This window comes from Andrographis paniculata, unplaced genomic scaffold (genome assembly GCF_009805555.1).
Source record: "Andrographis paniculata isolate CXL003 unplaced genomic scaffold, ASM980555v1 Contig64END, whole genome shotgun sequence".
NCBI lineage: Eukaryota > Viridiplantae > Streptophyta > Magnoliopsida > Lamiales > Acanthaceae > Andrographis > Andrographis paniculata.
The window spans coordinates 2972024-2988099 of record NW_026137600.1 but is presented as its reverse complement, the minus strand read 5'-3'; the positions used below and the strand labels follow the sequence as shown (position 1 = coordinate 2988099).

General features: G+C 33.1%; 2 protein-coding genes across 7 annotated transcripts; one reads left to right on the top strand and one right to left on the bottom strand.

Annotated features, from left to right (window-relative positions):
• The first annotated feature begins 3756 nt into the window (after positions 1-3756).
• LOC127261708 (uncharacterized) lies at positions 3757-6546 on the top strand. 4 transcript variants are annotated; one of them, XM_051290012.1, is made up of 6 exons: positions 3757-3978; positions 4337-4484; positions 4881-5042; positions 5176-5298; positions 5438-5581; positions 5956-6546. In XM_051290012.1, the coding sequence occupies exons 2-6, from the start codon at positions 4350-4352 to the stop codon at positions 6412-6414; spliced, it is 1023 nt and encodes a 340-aa protein (XP_051145969.1). In that variant the 5' UTR covers positions 3757-3978; positions 4337-4349; the 3' UTR covers positions 6415-6546. The 4 variants fall into 4 exon arrangements, with proteins under 4 accessions (XP_051145969.1, XP_051145967.1, XP_051145968.1 ...); XM_051290010.1 differs by having other exon boundaries at positions 4316-4484; XM_051290011.1 differs by having other exon boundaries at positions 4280-4484.
• Positions 6547-6854: 308 nt separating this feature from the next.
• LOC127261707 (cyclin-T1-3-like) lies at positions 6855-14138 on the bottom strand. Of its 3 annotated transcripts, none has more exons than XM_051290006.1 (8): positions 14013-14138; positions 13781-13860; positions 11245-11555; positions 10586-10667; positions 9411-9545; positions 8977-9152; positions 8736-8887; positions 6855-8320 (listed from the first exon to the last, which is right to left on the bottom strand). In XM_051290006.1, the coding sequence occupies exons 3-8, from the start codon at positions 11469-11471 to the stop codon at positions 7374-7376; spliced, it is 1719 nt and encodes a 572-aa protein (XP_051145963.1). In that variant the 5' UTR covers positions 11472-11555; positions 13781-13860; positions 14013-14138; the 3' UTR covers positions 6855-7373. The 3 variants fall into 3 exon arrangements, with proteins under 3 accessions (XP_051145963.1, XP_051145964.1, XP_051145965.1); XM_051290007.1 differs by having other exon boundaries at positions 11245-11522; XM_051290008.1 differs by lacking the exon at positions 13781-13860.
• Positions 14139-16076: the final 1938 nt, after the last annotated feature.

Genomic DNA, 16076 nt, shown 5'->3' with positions numbered 1-16076 from the left:
CAACTTTCAAATACACAAAATAAACTGATTTACGCAGAGGCTGCTTTGGCAACATAACTGTTTCAACCAATTCATAAAATATATTATATTATTTATTACTAATTAAATTCGCTTTAAATAAATCAAATATGTATGTTCAATATATATTAAAACTATAACAGCAGCAATTAATTTCTGGACTCATTAAATAATCAAGCAGTCCAAGAAAGTGACAAATGCAGCGGAATTACACAGGCAAAAATTTGCCACCCAAATAGACTATAAATTAATACACCAAATAATTATAGTTGAATTTGAACAAATGCATACTATAAAAAAAAATTGCATGCCGCTGAACTTCAAATTTAATTAGACTATCAAACGAATCATAATGAATATTCGATTTTATAAAATCAACACTAATGAATAAATAAATAAATTATGCGCGTATTAAATTTAATTGCAGATACATTAACATCCGCACATTAATTAATAAATTTTGTAATCATCAAATGAATGTCAATCTCAGCTCAAATGATTGATTAAATAACTAAATTAATCTAATCATAATACCAAAAACGGAAACAAATAATCAAGTTCTTGAAGACCGTTCTTTCCAATGAATTTTGCATCAGATTAATTTATGAATAAAAATTGACAACACAATGCATTAATTAATTTATTTTGTTGAAAGAAATAAATAAACAAACATACGTCGGACTAACACAATTGCCAATGGAATCATTTATTTTCTGATTTCCATCCAAATATTCAAATGCAGGTCATCTATAATGCATAATGTATTATATTTATATGCTCTATAATTAGCATACCAATCCTTCTAATTTAATTTTTACAACAATATATATATGTGTTGATTTCACACGGATATACTCGTATACATGGATAAGAATAAAATTTAACATTCTTATTATTCACAAAATTAACAATAAAATAAATAAATGTAAACAAAAAATCTGCAATGATTCAGATCTAATTTTGTGATTTCAATGTCCAATTTGATCGAATAATCAGTTTAATCAAGTCAGTATACCCACATAAATAATCCGACTAATTAATTGATCAATGCACAGATATATAAATATACATCCTTATATACAATGTGGTCGTTCACGAATCACTATGCAAATCCAATATCATTTAATTTTGAAATTGCTACTTCACACCAGCACAAGAAACATACCACTGATATACACAATGGCTAAATAATGAATGTCTTTAATAATCAATCACGCATACTTGATGTATTAATGCGCATCGCTTCAATTAAAATTAAATATAATTGATCTAACCAAACCAAATATCCCAATAATTCAACTTGGAAAGGATCTGATACCAATTGTTGGAACTTATTAGGAATTTAACCCTGAATCTACCGTGTTGTAATAATTGAGATAAGAATAAAGCAAATTAGATCTAACCTTATTACTCAGCATAGTCGGATTCAGATCTGCAAATTGACAGAGGATTTTGTGTTCTTCAAGCTTATGGTGCAACCCCTCTTGAGAAAACCGCTGGGGTTTCTGAACGTAATGGTTGTTGCGTCTAAACCTGTGATCACAACCCTATTTATATCCCTTATTATTAATTGGTCTCATCACCCAATTAATAATTTACCGGATTTCTGCACATTAGAGCCCGCACTTACTAAACACATTTAAGTCCAATAAATTAATAGATCAAATAGTTACATTTAATCCACAATTGGATTTTTAATCCAACATGTCTCACTAAAAAATATTTATATCCTAATATAATAAAAATATTTTGTATACAAATACCAAAATACTCCTATTTTTACACAAATTACAAACATATTACTATTACTTTATTTGTACTTTGTAATGGAAAAAATATCAAATTACCTTACACAATTTCACTACCCAATAAAATATACTCTCTCCGTCGTCAAAATTCAAAATATTATTTTTACCATTTTCGTCTGTCATACTTCAAAATATTTCGTTCCTATTTTTAGAAAAATATAATTATACATTAATACTATAATACCTTTACTTAAATTACAAATATACAATTACACATATAATTACTTTATATATAAAGTTAAATAACAAAAATATAAAACCTCTTACATATTTTCACTAATTAATAAAATATTATTATTTCTTAATTTACTACAAAATTCTAAAAGCCCTTTAGTTTATGACGGAAATAATATTATTTTTTAATCCACCACAAAAAAAAAAAAAAATAAATGAACCATTTGAAATAAGACGAATGGAGTAAAAATTTATTTTTCAGTATCATATTGTATATATTTTAGAGAGATGTAGTGTTTAAAATAAATATATTTTTTAAATTTCTTAACAATTATAGTATATATTAATTTTTATTTTAAAAAATGTCAATATCACTACTTACTTTACGTAAATATTTATATATATACTCGTTCAAATTTATGCTTATTTATGTTTTGGTTGTCATAAAAAATTATTTTTGTTTTTTCTTAAATAAAAAAAAATCATTATACTTTTCTACTTTTTTTTAACTATAAAAGAAAAAAATAACAATTATTACTCTCTTTTTTTTATTAAACTCTAATCCGGTCAAGTGAGCACATTTTAGGTAAATTTATTAAATCAAAACATATTTAACTAATATAAATCTAATTTAATTAACTACATAACATATAAAATCATAAATCATATAAAACTCACTCAAAACTTTTTTATTTATATCTCTTTTGAAAACCAACTATTTTTTATCTTATTTAAAACTCTACTTATTTTATAAAATTATTTTATATTAATTAAAAATAAATAGAAATATTTTTTATTTACTTGTATGATAAGTAAGAAATTTTATTTTTTGCAAAATAATATTTATATTATAATATTTTTTATTGTGATATCATTTTTAGAATATATATTCTAATTTTTCAAATATATATTAAATATATTTTACAACTATCAATATTATTAATTATCTAAAAAATAATAAAATAATACTCTCTCCGTCCCAAACGAAATAAGTCATTTGGAGTTTTGTAGTAGATTAAGGAATAAGTATTTTATTTATTTATTTTGATGACGTGGAAACCCGCAATTGCTACCCGGAAGTACGCACTGGGTAAATCTCCAGTCGAACCTAATATCCTACAAACTAAGCCCAACAGGCAAGTCTCACTAGGAGAATCATGTGTAGCAGGTGACCAAACCCATTACCTTACGGTCATAAGTAGGAATAAATATTTTATTAGTCAGTGAAAATGTCCGAGAGATTTTAACATTTTTGTCTCTTGACTATTTGTATAAAATAATTATATGTATAATGGTATATTTATAATTTAAGTAAAAATTAAAGACTATTTTGACATTAATGTATGATTATTTTTTTAAAAATAAAAAAAATTTGGGACTAAGGGAATGTCGTAACTCATTATTAATTAAGTAAATATTATTATTTTAAAAATATTGTATAACTAATGAAAATGGTCAATTATATTAGAACAACAAAACACTTTATATAGATTTATTAACAAAAAATGAAATAATTATTAATGACAATTTAAATTTTAATAAAATTAAATAAATAAAAATATATATATATTAAACGAGGCCAGTTCAAACACGAATTTCAATTTGTATACAAAGACGCTGGCGATGCCACGTAGGATGGTGGACACTGAATGGGCAAAGGCGAAACAAATAGAAATAATTGAGGGTAAAATGGTCTTTTAAAAAGATGGCAGTTCGTACCAGTGTCATCCGTCTTCAATTCCATCGTCCAAACAGTTCATTCAATTTCTAATTCTGGCTAATAATAAAATACTTGTGTAGTTGATTGATATCCAAACATCTTGCTCGCAACTATTTCTCTATCCAAATATCAATCAAGTTTTCAGTTCTTCAAGATCCTTTCCACGTCCAATTCCAACGAAACTAAAGTCAAGTTTCTCGCAATTGGGCCATTGGAGCCGCTGCTATGCTATAATCTTGCTACTTCCGCTATTCAACGGTACTACAGATCTCTGTTTTATTTCAATTTCGCGTTCCGATTGAACAAACATCTGTTGTTATCTTTTTCCCTCAATTAGGGTTTCGTTGCCAGATTTCGGTTTTTTTATTGGATAGTTCAGTTGGAGATTATATTATGTGTTCTGAGATTTAGATTACTTTATACTCATACTTTTAGAATTGATTCTATTGCTGAATTCGTAGTTTCAATGTTTTAGTGCTGTTTCGCTTTCAGTTTTAATCTTAAGTGCGAAACGATTGAGATGAGCTGAAGCTGCACAATTTCTCGTTTTCCATTTCAGATTCTTCTTTCGATCAGGAAACTGAAACTTGATTAGTTGATTATGTCAGTGAAGCAGGTTAGGTTAGGCTATGATGGATGAAGCAGAAACACCTACATTAAGCACTGACAATTCAGGTCACAAACATGGCGGATATCCTAATTTTGTCAGTGATGCTTTGAAGAACTTTGCCTCTTTTCCGCAGAGAATGCGCCAGATTGTTCAAGTAAGACTCTGCTAAACAATTCTGTTTAGAGGAAAAGAAATTTAGTTTTGTTTGTTTTTGTTGAAATAAATTTCTTATATTTTAGATATCCTATATATATTACATCTATTAATACATCTATTAATAGGCTAATACTAAAATTCTACAACATATAATATGGTTAGACCCACATTTTTCAAGAACATTTAATCTGAAAGGTAAAGGTAAAGGTCTTCCAATTTTAAGATTTTGCTATATTCGTTTTTCAGCTATAAAATTATATATTATGTCCGTCTATCTTGAATTTGAGAGGATGTTTTTTTATTGATAGTATTATTTAGTTAAGTTGCTACCATTTGATTATATCCATTGGATTAGATATTTATTATTTAATCTACACTCTGTATGTTGCTGTAGTTTCCTTTCAAACCATCAAAGAGAGATGACTATTTAACATCCTCTGAGCATCCAATGAAAAACAGCATGGAGTTGTCTTCTTCTGTGGAGTTGAGTTTAGAGAAGCAAATGAATGCTTGGAAAGACAATCCGGCATGGACGGAAAATCCTCCTGATATAAAGGTGAAGACGATGATGCCTCAACCATCTAGTAATTTGTGTTTAGAATCTACCCGATTTTATGATTTTCGTGCTATAATCCACTAAATTGATCTTAAACTCTTCCTATCTAAATCCCTATTCAACATTCTTGCAGGTCACTGTACCTAAAGGTTCACTTTGCAATCTAAGTTTGAGGGTCGATGTTGGATTACCACCCGATGCAATATACAATATTGTCACCGATCGCGATAACAAAAGAGTTTTCAAAAACATTAAGGTAAAACTAATAATAGTTTTGAAGCCTTGTTTCCATGGATTTCTACACTTCCATCATTTTGGGCTTTCGGATGTCATCGGCATGCTTGCAATTTTTTTATGACATTCGGATTCTTAGTTTAACAATTGATTAAACTCAGGAAGTAATATCCAGAAAAGTGATAGTGGATGAAGGACTAAGGCAGGTTGTCGAAGTAGAGCAAGCAGCCATTTGGAGATTCCTTTGGTGGTCGGGAACAATCTCTGTCCATGTCTTGGTCGACCAGAACAGACAAGATCACACGGTAATAACATTTAATTCCGAGGATTGTACACTCCAAAGTCCCGACCAATTCGACTAAACTTAACTAGTTTGTGTCACGAATAGTGTGTTTGTTTGGGGGTTTAAATTTTGAGTTGAGATTTGAATAGTAAAAATTTTAAATTTGAATAGTTGTATGATGTGATATAAATAAATATTGATGTAATGTTTTGAATGTAAATTTGATTTTTAATATAATATAAAAAATAAAAAATAAGTGTTTGATTTGATATATTTGGAGAAAAAAAATTGGATGAATTGTGAATTTTGGGACAAATCCCCCAAACAAACACACCTTCAAGGATCATTAACCATTGTATTCGGTTTCTTTCTTTCCTCATTCTATTTGATGATCAGATGAAGTTCAAACAAATCAAATCAGGATTCATGGAAAAGTTCGAAGGCTCCTGGAAGATCGAACCTTTATTCGTCGACCATGAGCTATGTCATCCACCAAAACCAAACTCAGTAGAGGAATACATTTCTTGCACCAAAGGCAAGGGAAGAATCGGGTCGAAGCTGAGGTTAGAGCAACTTATACAACCATCTATTGTCCCTCCCCCGCCGATATCATGGTACCTAAGAGGAATCACTACAAAGACCACCGAGATGCTGATTAATGACTTCCTGGCCGAAGCTGCCAGAATTCGGACAAGTTGGGGCAAAGACACTGATAACACCGAAGAAAACTATGCCGAAAACTTAGATCGAAGAGGTGATGCTCTTAATGTGAAACAAAGATGGGCTATGATGAGGAGGAAAAAGTTAAGGCATTCTCATAGAAGATTGTCCAGTATGGATTCAAATTCCATTTAGATAGATTGTAGCTGGGAATTTTATGGCAAATCCTGCCAATGATACACACTATAAGGTGTGTTTTATCATTGGTGGAAGAGTTATTGTACCACTATCAATAAATGTTGAATATAATCATAATCGATGTTCCTACTTCGACTAGAATTATTCTCCATAAACAACAAGAAGCAAGTTTAGCATCTATAACATATATACCATATAGAGGAAAATCATGACATTTTCAAATGAGGATTTATCACAATCTGCAGATAATACATGGGATTAAGAACCATTTTCACCCTAAAATTCTAAAGTTCCTGAAGACATCGCTATTGATACTGTAAGACAACTCACTGCAACAACTTCAAGAGAAATATATACGCTAATACAAGCAGATTACATTAACCGTTGTGCAGACAATGGGATTCGAAAATAAACACATCATAAACACGAAAGGCATAAGTAGCGACAAAAATTATCCAACATAATTAATGAAAACACAACCACAACTAAAGGGATCGATGTTCTGCAGTTAAATTTAAGACAATCACCACGGTATCATTAAAAAGGGTTATGAATTCCAAATGACAACAGGTAATGCTTGTTTAAAATGTCACAAACCTGTTCAAAACTTGAATTTTCTTTTAGTTGATTTTTTGTTCCCTTTTTCCTTGCATCCTCTCTTTAGCTTTTTCTCTATTCATACAAATTACGGCCAAGACAACTTACATAAACATCTTACCTGGTTCCTCAACATAAGCTTCAGATCCCAGTCAAAATAGGCAAACCGCAAACAGCAAACCCGAACTACCAGCTGTCATCACTCTGGTCTAATATAACAGCATTCTTGTTAAACTTCGACAGATTTATTTTGTATTCTCTCTTCAATTTCCCAACCGATGCAGAACTGAGATCACCAATAGATATAACACATAAATGCATATGAACTGTTCGAGTAGTTAGTCCAGGATACAGAGAGGTTAAACATGATTCTCCTGCAGATGCCTTTTGTGGTCTCTTTCAGAATATCCAGGCCTCCCCAATCCATTTCGTTCCAACGGGCTACCCGGCTTTCTCTTTCGAGGTGATCGATATCCCCTGTCTACTTCCTCGGATGGTGCTACTTCCCCTTCTTCCACAGCATCAAAATCATCTCTACCTTCATTGGCATATCTTGTGTGGTGAGAGTTCTCATGCTCCGACCTATTCGAAGGCTTGGACCAACTTTGCTTCCTTTCGCGCTTGGTCTTCTCATTCTCACCTGGCACCTCAACATCCTCCAGTTCCCTCTCAAGCTCATCCATGGGGTCCATTTTATTTATGTCGCCACGAGCCTTTCTCCGTTCAAAAGCAGCTTTTATCTTTTCTTTGTCCAATTTTTTTGTAGCATCATGGGGTGCCTGACTGACTTTACTATCCTTGTTAAGACTTCGGCCATGATATTTATCCTTCATTTCCCCTGCATCCCTTGGTTCAATCTGCACAACAGTTCCCTCCTGATCATCACTGCCATGCCCTTCCATTAACTTCGATCTATTCTGGATCTCCCCTGCATTCCCCTTCAGAGGAGCCACTTCTCTCCCATGGTGTTGGATATCATTAAACTCATCATCTCCCCGACGCTCAGGATTGGTACTGGTTTCAGCACTGCCATAATCATTATTTCGCGCTTGGGAGGTTCTGGATGGTCCGTGATGATTATTTGCATCTTGTGGATCTGGAGCTGGCTTTGATGGTGCTGGCTTGGAAGATGATGCCTTTGAAGAAGCACCACCATGGGAAGAACTATAACCAGTGGCGTGTTCTTCGTTGCCGGGGCCTTTTGTAAAAGGTCTCTGACTACCTCCAGCACTCCCTTCAGCTTCACTGGCCTGGGATTGTGGATTTTTGTTTTGTTCGTACAATTCTAACATCTGGTTGCTGACCTCTGCAAAGAACAGATAGCGTACAGTTAAAATGAGATCAAATATTATAAATCAACTTGTAGCAAAATAATATAGTCACGACAGATTAAATCAATTGCTATCCTTGACCCTCCCTTTTCTCCTTTATATACAATGTAATTTGAGATATGATGAGAAAAGAAAAACTGCAGTGCAAGGGGTTCATAATATGCATTAGATGCTATTTTGTTACTTAGCATTTACCTCGCTAAAATCCAATATTAAAACATAACGTAGATATCAATGAGAAAGCCAAGCTATTTTAATGCACCAAAATATTCTAGAAAGGTCGACTATTATACAGGGGTGAGAATTAGCTCATGAAAGCATGATGTTGATACTAGTCAACATCATGAAATCAATCTGTACAGTCAACCAAAAGGCATGCAGGACACCAACCCTCCAATTGGCGTGGGGTGACATCAAACTCCTGCCACCAAACCTTCTCACCATCAGATGGAAGCTTTACTTTAAGAAACTTGGCAGCTAGGAATATAGCACCTGCTGCAATGTGGTGGGGCTTAAATTGCAAGCACAGAGATGTTCGAAGCCTGCATGCCGCTTTCTCGGGTCAAAAGGAGAAGAGGTAGAAAGGCCATGGATAAGCGATAAGTTTAAAGCTATGTTAAGTATTCCATACCCATCATTGACAAAATTCCATGCAACTTGAGCAAGTGCATTTTGAGCAACCTGAAACTTTTTAATTGCCTCAACAAGTGGCTTGTATGGATGCTGTATATTGAGGTCAAAACCAAGTGTAACAAGAACAACCCTTTCTCCCAGCAAAACAAGTTCTTTTTGTTGTTCATACACCTCCTGCACAAAGGACCAACATATCGTATTGATTAATAAAGACGCCTTGGATTCTGATAATAATAATAATAACAATAATAATAATAATAATAATAATAATAATAAAGACACCTTGGAGCTTATTTTTCAAATATCATACAAACACATGAACCCAAGTGTCACAATTTTTCAACCACGGGTGATCTAAAAAGCTCCTAAAACCAATATATGAAGAAATCACGATTGAGCAGTATCAAGCCAACAAAGAACAATTTACGCCACCTTCTGCTTGATTCTTTGCACAGCTGCAGGGTCCTTTTTATGAATAATCTCATACGAAACAAGAATGACATCTTTTAGAGGACGAGGTGTTTCTTCAACCTTACCAGCTAGAAACATACAAACTGTAGCAATTGTCTGCAAAAGATGCACAAAACATCAACTTTCATGATTTCAGAGTGCTAGTGGTGAAAAGTTGAACCTAAAAAAAATATCAAATTAATAATATCATGAGCAATAGATCAATTTCACCGACATGAAATTAGAATTACAAAATGCATATGAAAATTTTCTTTCAACTATCAAGATATACATTTAAGGTGTTTCAAGGGTCTAAATGAAATAACCAAATCTAAGCATATGAAGTTATAAGCACATCTTTCAGATTGCTACAAATTCTCCAAACCATGAAACAAAAGTCAAATCACCATGAGAAGTAAGCCCTTTATATGATCGCGTAAATTCCAAATACAGAAGAAAGACATCCTTACAGGATGCCTTTACAAAAATTGCACCAGGAGTTCCAATTTGTATTTGCATTTTTGTAACATGTACAGAATATGAAGAATGTGCAAAAACACCATCAATTTGTAGGTTGTCACTGGATTTTTGCCAAAAATATTGTGCACTGTGTCAATACCTTGTTTTGCTTTTTCATCTTTTACATCACTGTCACTCACTTGAAATCAATAATATATCAAGTGCAAAATGAACAGTGAAATCTTATCAAACAATGTGCTTAGATAAGGTAGACCACAGGCTTTGGCCATCTTGGCTTATTTCAGGGTTGAAAATTAATAAAAATAAAAAAAGTGGCACAGGCTATATTGTAGTGAACAACTCTTGAAAAAAGCAGTATACAGTTAAGAACAAAACCTGGATGCTATTCAAAAGGTAAAATGAAAAAGCATGCTCATCAAGATCATCTCAAGATGGTTTGTGGCCATAGATCAAATGGTGCAAATATAAGTAACAGTCTCACTAGAATCTGGATTTTCCAACATCAATAAGCATTAAGTAATTTTCTGCTTGAAATGATCTAACGAAGGCACAATAAAAATCTAAGCTTGATCAAAAGACAGTATGCTTCTAGTGTAACACGATAACCAGTCAATAGGCAGTACTTAACAACATAGCAATTGAAATAACATAACAAAAGGTTAACATAAACCACTCACCCTCCTATCATTTTTCGCATGGGACTGTCGAAGGAAGAAACGGTGACAGAATATAATAGCTGTTGCTATTGTCACTTGAGGCCTGTATTATAATGTAAATTGGATTCAGTTTGCATAGATTTTTACATCTGTACTATTTCATTGCAAAAGAATAGTGCAGTCAAGAAAGCATAAACATATTCCAGACAACCACAGTTAAAGGGATGGGCTTGTATTCCAATAATTACCTAGGCTTATTAAAATTTAGAATTTTTTCTAGTAACCAGGAACTATAGAATCTGGATGATACATTATCCAAATCCTTCACAAATTATGAAATAGCAAATACTTGTGCAAATGCACTTCAGCACATACATATCATAGACACCATATTTTTATGAACTTACATCAATTTAAACCATATAGCATAAAATACAACAAATGATATGTATGTCATTACTTGTATCTTTTTCTTAACCAAGGCTATTCACATGCTCCTCTTCCATAAAACAGGAAGCAACTCAATAACAGAAGTATATAACTACACATATCAAGATCACCTATAGTCAAAGAAAATCGGACATCAGCATATTAATAAGGGGCTAAAAATAAAAAGAAGCTTAGCACATCCTTCACAAATTACCAAGGTAAAAAAAGAACAAGAATAATAAAGAACTTACACTTTAAGTCTCATGCCTAAATCTTGTAAAAATGTGCAATATGATTTGCGCAGGTAAGTTTCTTTCTTCAAATCAATGCCATCTTGTCTAGAAGGAGAGTTCTCTTCAATTTCCTTCCTTGAGAAATACCAACGTCCACCACCTTCTTCTGGCTTTACCTGAGAAGCCTTGTAATTTCCTCCGGATGGCCCATGGTGGGAGGGTTCACCCGACAAGAGGCTAGCCATTTGCAGTTCTCTTCTCCCACCAAAGATTTTCGAAAGTATCAAAAAGGGAGTCTGAAGTTTGAATAGGTTTACTGTTTTAGATACCTTCAAAGACAAACTCCAACTTAGCAATACAAACAATGTAAAATGCAGTAGAATGGGAGCGTGAGCAAACAAAATTAGCATGCATATAGTGATGTGACTTAAAAAGCATCAAACAAATATAATATTGAGTCAGACAAAATTCAGAAATTAGAACATCAGAAGCAATATTAATGCAACATGAAAGTTTATGCCTGCAAGCAGCACATGCAAACATCAAGAAGTTTCCTTGCATCTCCAGAAATTCAATGAACAAAACCAAGAAAATCACTACCATATAATAAATGTCAACAGCATTGCTTTATAAAATTATACACATGCATGAACTAGAGCAGGAAACAAAGCGGATATTAAAAAGGAGAAGAACAAAACAAAACCAAAAACAAACTAGAATCATAGGTTTTACAATTATTCAAAATAATTTGATGCCATATGAAATATGGGAGCATACAAATGATACTAAATTGTCACTATATGACTATACAACTGAAAACTTTTCATCATTCTTGATATTGAGTCATTGTGCAAGCAAGTTGTTTTTTGCATTGTTAGCTATAAGGAAATTCTGCATTGACCCTTCAACAGTTGAGAAAGGTGTACATGCAATCAATGCCTCAAGGAGTTATATTAACTATGTGATTCGATTGTTAGCCTAGCAACCAATTAAAGCTAAGAACAGTCGGCCACCCTCCCTCTAGGTTTTGTGTTAGAACTAACGATTATATAGTTGTAAATGACACAGGGGCAGGAGCGCATTCACTAGCAGCTATATGGTCGCAAGCGGCAGCAGAGTGGCAGGAGCAAGGAATAGGTGAAGAACAAAAGAGTTATCAGGAGAGAAGTGGAAAGACAATTCAAGGCTAAAAAAGGCCTAAAAACATTCAATTAGATTTTAAAAAACTAAAAAGAAAAAAGAGAGCAACATAAGCGACATCATTGTGCGCCTCGATGCCTTTGTAATGGCACATGCCATTGTGCCCCTTTTATAATTGTGGTCCCTAACCCTTGAGGAAGTTGAAGACCCAAAGCTCCCATACCTCCATGAAATCTCTTAAAGAGAATTCAAAAATATTGACCTACAAAATCTTTTGCCACAAACTTTCTAGGTGTAAAGTCACTTTTAGTCAACGAATAGCTTTTTTTATCGGAACTAATAGCTTTATTTAATACTATAGAAATACAAACATAGCAAAATATGGCAGCTGGCATTAAATGAACGACTGGTTGACACATAGCACCAAAAGATGATCTCGGTCCACTTTCTAATTGTATCAAAGTGAGCATCCCTGGCCAACAAGAGAATTAAAGCTCGCTCAAGTTGGAACACACAACCTAAAATTATTGCTAATTCAACTATTTTTTATTTATTAGGATAGATTATATTTCCCTGGTTGACTTCGTTCCGTAATTTGATCCAAAGTTGTGGGAAGACTATCCTATTATGCATAGAGTAATGGAATATTATGTATATTCCATGGTTATCCGTAACCATAATGCACCAAAGCAATAAATATTTTAAAGTTTAATTTTACTCTCTCCGTGTTGTGAATTCAACTATTTTTATATTTATTATGCTAATTATATTTCCTTATTTGACTAAGATTCATTCTGTTTGATCCAAAGTTGTGGTAAGTCTACCTTATTATGCATAGGGTAATGAAATACTATGTCTATTCCATGGTTTGCTGTAACATAATGCACCAAAGCAATAAATATTTTAAAGTTTACTCTTTACACTCCTTGCAATCCTAAATTTAGCTTGTTTCTAGAATCACTCCATTTTGGTTCATGACTTGTTTAATCAAATTCCACATAGAAGCAGCATAGAGCCAAATATGAAATTAAATCATCAAATTCAAGTTATGTAGTTGTAGGCCAAAGGAAAACATTAACGGCTGTGAACTAAAAGGGAATGTAGCATTTTTGGCAGGTCCGAAAGCTGCGATTTGTCGAATTTCAAATAACATCCACAGGATACATAATCCAATGGATACACATAAAGCCCAAACTTAGGCAAAACAGTTATTTGACTCAAAAAAGTCTCAATTACAATAACAGAGCCAGACAACGGGTTTATCACACATAATAAAGCCAAAAATTGCAACAGAAAACTAAACGATAATAAGATTTGAGCCTTATCCAAACAAGACAATCATGAGCCCTAAAGATACCAAACGCCAGCCATACAAAAGTGAACCAGTTTAATTTGCAAGAAGATTAATACTTACCCGAAAAACAAACAACGAAACAATAATAATAATCTTCAGAAACCATCTATCGAAACTAAATTCGCGCGCATTCAAGAAACCTGAAACAATGAAGTACACAACAAAATAAAAACCCTAAAATCAAACTTTCAAATAGATACAAAAATTTTCCGAAAACAAGAAAAAATTAGGGCACAAATTGAGTTCGCACGAATCTTGGGAACAATGAAAAAGGTTATAGCAAGAATTGAACCTCAGAAGCAAGCGGCGGAGAGGCGACGAAATTGGTTCGCAGAGTCGGTGGCAATCGAGGAGCTCGGCGGGCGGGCGGCCTGCGATGAGGTAGCGTAGGCGGTCGGCGAGGGCTGTGATAGGACCAAAAACCGAGTCGAATGTGGTTTTTCTGAATATATATCGGAAAAAGGAAAATTGAGGTACTGCAACTCATAATGGGCCTCCCTCCATTTTTGCATATTTCTCCAGCCCAAATTTCACCAACGGTCCAAAATCAAGTTGCCAAGTGGGCTTCATCTAACTTCAACACTGTTAATATTTTAAATAAATATATATTTTTTTCTTTTTATTACTTATTGCTTTTAAATTAAAAATTAGGGGTGTGTTTCTCTAGTCCAGTTTTGGGCTGGATTACTGTGCAAACAATATTAATTCAATCCAAAACTGGGTTGGAGGTGATTTGGGGATCTACGCTTTTTCTTCTGTTTTTTTTTTTAATTATAAATGTAAAAAAATATATATTAATTATTATTTAATAAAATATATACAATATATATGTCATAGAGAATAAAATTTTTTATATATAAATAAATAAAAATTTAAAAATATATACATAGATATAATATAAATTTATAATCAAATTAATATATATTTATATTATTATAATCATTATCATCAAATCAATCCACATCAAAACTCTCCAAATTCAACCAAAATTTAAATACAAAAGAAACACATAAATTCAAACTCACCTCAAAATTCAAATAAAAACCAAATTCAAATTCAAATTTTCCCAAAATTCCCTGAAAAAACACATGCCTGGAACCTCAACTAGTTGTAGTAATATCTACAGTACCGCAGCGTCAATTGATCCACGCGCAAAGTTCGGCCGCCAACCAACCAAATAAAGGATCCCATCTCCCCTCTATTCTCGCGCACTATCACTACAACATCATCGTTGAACAGACGCTAACGACTTGCCTTCAATGACCTTCAAGATTCGGACAGATCCGACTACATGTGTATATATATATATATATATACTAGTACTCGTGTGAGCGCGGCTAAGCCGCGCAAGTTTTTGTTATGGTAGAATATTTTTTGTAATTTTTTTTATATAAATATATTGTATGAGTTCATTAGCGGTATATATTTTACATTTTTTATTTCTTGAAAAAAAGGATAATATAAATATATTTTAGGAAAAAAAAAAAAAAAAAAATTGACCGATTTAGTTTTACGAAAGAGGAAGAGAATGAGAGAAAATGAGGAAAAAATAATATAAATATATTTTAGGGAGAAAAGTAAAAAAAATATTGACCGAATTAGTCTTACGAGAGAGAAAGAGAATGAGAGAAAATATAATATAAATATATTTTATGGACAAAATGAGAAAAATATATATATATATATTTGTTACGTAGAAAATAATAAGGATAATGGTAGCAGGGTCTTAAAGGAGGTCGGACAAGATAAGGTCGGGCGAAGAAGGATGAGACGGACGAAACGGAGGTCGGACAAAAGGAAGACGGACGAAGAAAGATGAGGGACGACAGAGGTCGGACCAAATGAGGTCGGACGAAAAAGGATGAGACGGCCGATACGGAGGTCGGACCAAATGAGGTCGGTCGAAAGAGGAAGTTGGGCGAAGAAGGATAAGACGGCCGATACAGAGGTCGGTCGAAAGAGGAATTCGGGCGAAGAAGGAGAAGGCCGATACGGAGGTCGGTCGGGCGAAGAAGTCGGGCGAAAATGATGAGATGGCGCTGATACGGAGGTCGGTCGAAAGAGGAAGTCGGGCGAAGAAGGATAAGTTGGCCGATACGGAGGTCGGGCGAAGACAGGTCTGTTAATTGGTCGCCAAATTAAGTGAACAGTAGTTAAGTCGCTTGATTGGGGCGACCATTGAGATAGAAAGAAATATAATATAATAAATTATATAAATATATATTTTTTATATCTGTGCAACAAACAACTTTAAAAATATATATATTTTTCTTTGGATATTTATTTTCTATTTTATTAAAAAATTATTTTCTACAAAATGATATATATACTGAGAACCGTCCAATAGGTAGTCGGT

Coding starts and splice junctions, on each gene's coding strand:
- LOC127261708 (XM_051290012.1), top strand. CDS start 4,350: ATGATGGATGAAGCAGAAACACCTACATTAAGCACTGACAATTCAGGT. Junction 4,485..4,880: donor GAATGCGCCAGATTGTTCAA/GTAAGACTCTGC, acceptor ATGTTGCTGTAG/TTTCCTTTCAAACCATCAAA. Junction 5,299..5,437: donor GAGTTTTCAAAAACATTAAG/GTAAAACTAATA, acceptor GATTAAACTCAG/GAAGTAATATCCAGAAAAGT.
- LOC127261707 (XM_051290006.1), bottom strand. CDS start 11,471: ATGGCTAGCCTCTTGTCGGGTGAACCCTCCCACCATGGGCCATCCGGA. Junction 10,668..11,244: donor TTAGGCATGAGACTTAAAGT/GTAAGTTCTTTA, acceptor ATTATAATACAG/GCCTCAAGTGACAATAGCAA. Junction 8,321..8,735: donor CACCCCACGCCAATTGGAGG/GTTGGTGTCCTG, acceptor TGTTCTTTGCAG/AGGTCAGCAACCAGATGTTA.